The sequence below is a fragment of the Ipomoea nil genome, unplaced genomic scaffold, assembly GCF_001879475.1.
Source record: "Ipomoea nil cultivar Tokyo-kokei standard unplaced genomic scaffold, Asagao_1.1 scaffold3170, whole genome shotgun sequence".
Classification (NCBI taxonomy): Eukaryota; Viridiplantae; Streptophyta; class Magnoliopsida; order Solanales; family Convolvulaceae; genus Ipomoea; species Ipomoea nil.
The window spans coordinates 589496-595576 of record NW_017619598.1 but is presented as its reverse complement, the minus strand read 5'-3'; the positions used below and the strand labels follow the sequence as shown (position 1 = coordinate 595576).

The 6081-nt window shown below is 41.3% G+C and overlaps 1 protein-coding gene across 1 annotated transcript; it reads right to left on the bottom strand.

Annotated features, from left to right (window-relative positions):
• Positions 1-212: 212 nt before the first annotated feature.
• Positions 213-4598, bottom strand: LOC109167838 (glutamic acid-rich protein-like). The gene is made up of 4 exons (XM_019316908.1): positions 4428-4598; positions 2778-4190; positions 465-467; positions 213-398 (listed from the first exon to the last, which is right to left on the bottom strand). The coding sequence occupies exons 1-4, from the start codon at positions 4596-4598 to the stop codon at positions 213-215; spliced, it is 1773 nt and encodes a 590-aa protein (XP_019172453.1).
• Positions 4599-6081: the final 1483 nt, after the last annotated feature.

Here is a 6081-nt window from a genome sequence, read left to right as displayed (position 1 = left end):
TTCAACTTTCCTCTGCTCAGCGTGCTGAGCAATGCCATGTGCGAGAGCTTGAAAACAAACACATCTCAGTATGAAATTGATAGTATAAACTCTATGATGCAAACTCGAATCCCAAGTTGCCTTGACGCTCCATGCTTCCATCTCAACCAGACACTCCAATCAGATTCACTCTTGAATTGCCCGTTCACTGCACGGTTTGAACTTTCCTCTGCTCAGCATGCTGATGCCTTCTCCAATTTCTCTTTCTCAATCTCGATAATGGGTGACTGCAACTCTTCATCGTCACTAAAATCATCATCGGGCGAGTCATCGTCGTCATCATCTGCCATTTCTCTATCAGACCCATCCTCATCATCATCACTTTGAAATCCATCCATCTCAATCTCGTCTTCAGCTTCCTATGCCTTTGCAGCTTCGGAAGATATACAAGGTAGAAAATGATATCAAAAATTAAGAGAATATACCATCTAAAGTGCAAATGAAACAAATAGAAAAACCAGTATAGGAAAAACATGGTTACTTACCAGCAAGTTGATCCTTGTATGCAACAAGCTAGGAGGTCAAGAATGGCCTTAAAAATTCCCTCAAGCAATCTGTCAATAAGAAACAAACTCAGAAGTTGTAGTATGCCCGTTCACTGCACGGTTCATGGCCAACAAGAAAAATAACTAATCTTACTTATATATTCTATTTATCATTCAAAACAGTCCATGAATATAACGAATCACCTATGGTACGGTTGTTTGGTATTGCCCAGTCGTGGAGTAACAATGATAATTTGTTTACCATCATATTTCAAATTTGCTGAGACTATAATCGAGAAGAATGCATGCCTCTTTTAGTAGCCAATGAGCTTATAAAGCAATTGGTCAAATGGCGGCAGTTCTATTGAGTTCAAGGCCCTAACATGAAACAAGTATTTGTGAGGACTGTTGGTCCCGATAGAATGAGATGAGAGTCTAGAGGGGGGGGGGGGGGGGGGGGGAATAGACTCTTTTCGTTAGAAGCCCTAAACGTCACCTTTCGGTGTCTTGGCGCAGCGGATAAGATAGATTTGTTTTAGATACTTTGCACGAGTTTGCGTAATTAGACAAACTTTCGGTAACGATAATAAATGAATGATATGAGAGCAATAAGGAAAAGCATAAGTAAAGATATAGAGAGGACACGAGATTTTATAGTGGTTCAGCCAATGTTGCCTACTCCACTCTTCTTCCACAACTGTTGGAAGGATTGCACTATCACTCTTAGTACAAATACACAAAGACTTCCTTGATCACTAAGCCGGACAACCTTCGTAGGTTTTTCAACTCCTCGAGTTTACTCCGCCTCTATCAACTTCTTCTCCTGAGTTGAGGTTGGTAGAAAATGATTTCTTGAATTCTCCAACGATGAGGTCTTGACTCTGAGATATGATTGCTTCAAATGAATGTCAAGACTTCCTTGAGGTGTAAGACAAATGATTCTTCAAGTAACTTAGCACCTCAAAACTGGTTCACAAAAGCTTTTAGTAAATTGTAGACTTTTCAAGAGCTTTTGTAAGTGAGTAAGTTGAGTGATAATGAACCAGCACCTTCTTAGTTGATGAAGGTGAGTTTATATAGGTGATGAAAATCCATCCGTTGGAGGGAGATGAAATTTTCGAACCTTTTAACCATTGGACAAGGACCGGAGAGCTTCATGCATTAAATGCTCCATTAATGAGGTTGTACCATGTAGCCGTTGAGGGTATGGAAAGCATTGGGGTTTTGTCCTTTAGCTCCAAGAGACGGTACATCTTCATTTAATGCTTCTTGAAAAGTGTGTCCCATAAGATGAAGTCCTTATTATCCTAGGAAGTTGTCAAATCAGACAGGTGAAACATTCTTCTCGTTGTTGAAGAGAAGTAATGCTTGATAAAGATCGTCTTTCACAAACACTGTCCTTTCGTGCTTGTTGACAACTCCTGCTTGACTCTCATTGTTGTTCTTCATGTCTCGTGTCTTCTTTCGCCTTGGAGACCCTAACATCTAGTCATAACTCATTTTCGTGTGTTTGTCTAGCTTAACACGAATCACAGGGGAGTTATGGCAACTTTCGTCTAGGACGAAAGCAGCGATTAAAAAAGCTAATGGTTAGGGGTTTACTTTTCTACATTACATTGGTATCATCAAAATCCTAATATAATGTTCCTAACAATTTCCCCCTTTTTGATGATGCCAAAACCTATACTCTTCTTATAAGGCTGATAAAAGTTCCATAAGGATTTTTTCTATTATAAAAACAGCCATACTTGAGAGTTTACAAGTCTTTTTCTAGATTAAAGCGTTAATAAGCGAGACAAGGACAAGTGACTCAAACAAGTGACACGAGATGTGTGACAATGAGAGTTTCATATATAAAGATGTAATCATTACAAAAACTTTATAAAGAGAAACACAACGAAATTTAACTTACATTTATAAAAGCTTTGATTTCTGTTGTTCAGCTTCCTTGAGTTCTTGGTCATTCTTTTCCTTTTGTTGCTTTAGCATTCTGTTGAAGTCAATTTTCTCATTGATTTTTGCTCTGAAAACTTTAATAGGATTAGTCCTGACAAGCTCTTCATGTTCTCCTTTGATGTTCAGACCAATGTAATTGTTGTAGGCTTCCCGAATGTTGCTTCCTTCAACAATACCATACTTCCACCACGAGATCAGTTCAAACGAATTCATGCCTTCTTGGTAGCTCTTTCCTGATTCCTTGTGCACTTTGAAAGCTGCATTATGCATGACATTTTGTGGGGAGTCTTTGGTTACATTAGAAAGGTCTTCAATGAGATTCCTGATCCTTTCTCTTTCCATTGCTTCATCTTCTTTTCTCTTTCTTTCTTCATCGTGCTTCCTCCACAGTTCTTTGTTTGCTCTTTTGATTCTCTCATTTTGAGTGCTCATGTGATTTTGTCTTGTATAATTGTCTTTTGTTTTCAACCAAATGGGATTATTGCAACCCTCGAATCGTTTGCCACTGCCTTCTTCATATGGGACGAAGTCCACAAAGTTTCCTATGCCATCCATAGTTACTTTGTTATCTCTCATAAGTTTCTGCCTTAATTTCGTATGTTCTCTCTTAGGCAGTCCTGTGAAGATGTATTTGGCTTCAGAACCAAATGATTGTCGAGGCTTAATTTGTTTGGAGGATTGGTATCGACCATGATATCTTGACTTCGAGGAGTGGTAACCACGAGACTTGGAAGGTGGATGAGATGGATTCGTGTTCCTTTGGTCATAGTCTCTTGGTGTCCGAGAGGGAGAGTGTCGTGCTTCACGAGCTTGATCTTTCATGCTATCTCTCGGCTGATCATCATCCTCATCTTTGTCATCATTTCTCTTTTCCCCCTTTTTGGCATCATCAGCACAGGTGGTAGAAGGAATGGAGGAGACCTTGTTGATTGTAAGCAAGATATCCTGAGCATACCCGAGAATTTGAAGTGCATATTCGCCCAGTTGGTACGAATTGTCCTGATATGTGTCAATCTTTGTACAGGCCAAATCCACACGCTCTTTGAGACCAAAATGAGAGTGTTTGATTTCGTGCTGTTGTCGCGCAACTTTGTTCAAAGAAGCTTCGAGATCATAAAGTTTCTTTGTCATTCGCTCAAGGAGCTTGTGATCTGATTGGCTTTGTTGCTGCGGTTGAGGCTGTGCTGGAGGTGGAGATCGAGGTTTAGATTGTGCTGCTATCAGAAAATCGACCTTCTTGCATAGATCATCCATAACTTTCGTGTCCTTTTCTCGTAAAGCAAGATATTGCCTATGGATGGTCTCGGCTGAATGAACAGTTCCTCTCATGAAGTTCATGATAGTCCGTGGGGACTCTGCAGGGGATTCTTCCTCAATGTTTGTTGGTGATGTGTCCATGTGATCATCTTGAGGTGGTGCTTCCCGTTTTCCACCACTAGCAGAGCTAAGAAGAATTGGTGAAGCTTCTAGTTTGCCCTCACGCATACTTTCCTTTCCTTGCTTGATTGGAGTCTCATCTATGGGTTGGATAAGCGGAACAATGGCACGAGACAGATCTTCGAGATGAGAAGTTGAAACTTCTTCCAAGTCATCACTGTCAGATGGTAGACTTCTTAAGGGAGATCTTTGAGGGTAGGTGTCATAGTCAGGACCGATCAAGATTGTATGACTATCTTCGGGGTCGGCTTCTTGAGCACCTTCATTGCCCAACTGATCATCATTATCATCATCGTCATCATCATCAGCATCGTCAACATCATCATTATTATCATCTCCATCTTCATCTTCATCTTCATCACTCTCGCCTTCTTCAATCTCTCGTCCAAGCTCATCTTTCTTGCCACTGACATTACAATTTGGATCATTTTGGTGTTCCTTCTCTAAAGTGGTCTTGATCTTTGAAAGCAACATGGCATATCGAAGTTGCTTCATTTCTTCTTCATAAACTGGATCCAAGGGTGGCTTGTTGAGCTCGATGCAGATTGGAGCTTTATCTCTCCCGAGAGTGCGATTTGTCATCTTGTAAGAGAGAACGCGATTGATTTCTTCAATTCGAAGAGCTTTTGAAACATCCTCAGTGCCAATCCATGCAAGTGCAAAGTCTTCTTCATCCTGCATTGCTTCAAAAGTTTCAAGAAAGGTCCGTAGGGGAGCAGTGCGCCACTTTTGCCACTACAGAACTCGTTTGTAATCCCTTTCAATGGATTCTCTAAGCAACTGATCTCGTCTACGGCGAGAAACCTTTACTTCAGGAGCTGGAGCTGAAGGTTTTGGTAAATCCGGAGAAGCTACTTGCACAACGGCTGCCTCGTCTACCAACACAGGTTCTTGTGTCAGAATTACCTGCTCTGTATTGGTAGGTTCTTGTGGCAAACAAGGCAAAGATATCAGAGCATCAGTCACCTCTTTCGTCTTTTCTGGTGACCCAGGTTCTTGTGGAAGACTTAAGCAACTGGCCTCCATGTCTACATTAGCAGGTTCTTGTGTCAGCTCTCGAAGGAGTTGATCTGCCAAAGTAGGTTCTTGTGGATGGTGGTCTTGAGGAGAACTGAGATCAGACTTGGGTTCTTGATCATCAGGAATTTTCTCAGGAAGAACATCTTTCGGTTGAGCTTCCCCCTCAGAAATTGCTTCATTCGAGATTATTTCCCCCTGTGAGGATGCATCTTTCGTGTCTTCTTCTTTCGGTGTAGAAGATTCCTTCGGGAAAGATTTCGCCTTGACGGGAGACCGAAGGTGACTCTTTTTGATAATTCTGGAGAGAATCAAATTATCTTCTTCTTTGGATGAGTCTTTGACAATGATTGTTTCTGGTAGAGGAGAGGATGGAATAGGATCGTTCTTCTCTTGTGGAGATTTTGAAGGGATTGGAACAGCTGAGGTTTCTTCCGCCTTTTTCGCCTTGCTTCGAGAGGAGTGCTTTTCTTGTTTTTGTCCTTTCGGCTTGGGTTGATCATCTTCTGAAACCCTAGGTGTTCTTGATTTCCTCTTGACTTTGACCTGCTCAATAGGGATTCCCAACTCCAACGCATTCTGCTTGTCATACCCCGACGGTTTTTGTTTCATGTGACATGCTTTCTGTCCAGGCCGAATTCCTGGGCGCAGAACGACTCCTTTCGTTGCCAGAAGATGGCTTATCACAAAACCATATCCTAACTTCTTCGCAATGTCTCCTGGACTTTTTCGATGAAAGGTGATGGTGTGAACAATATTGTTGAATATGATCTTCGACCAATCGACTTTAAATCCATTCAAGAAGGCATGCAGCATTTTCAACTTCTCCTTCGTCACATCATCAGTGCCCGAGGTCTTGTGCTCGACGAGTTTATTGAAGATATCAACAGTGAACTCATAATTTAGCCGAAACCATTTCTTCTTCAACGGCCATGTGATTTCTGCCTTGGATGGTGCGTGATTGTTCTTGATGGATTCGTAGAACTCCTCCGGGTCGAGATGATAATAGATAATATCTGTCTTGTAAGACTCATCTCTTTGTGGAAACCCGTATATTGATCGAACGTCCTCCGAGGTAAGGACCACATGATGATTATTGACTCTGGAAGTGATAGTCAAATAATCAGAAGATATTGAAGCATTCATA

Excerpts from the sequence above, each read along its gene's own strand:
- LOC109167838 (XM_019316908.1), bottom strand. The coding sequence starts at position 4,598 with ATGCAGGATGAAGAAGACTTTGCACTTGCATGGATTGGCACTGAGGAT. Across the intron at positions 4,191-4,427 it reads ACAAGCCACCCTTGGATCCA|TTGGGCAATGAAGGTGCTCA; the intron begins GTTTATGAAGAA and ends AATGATGATCAG.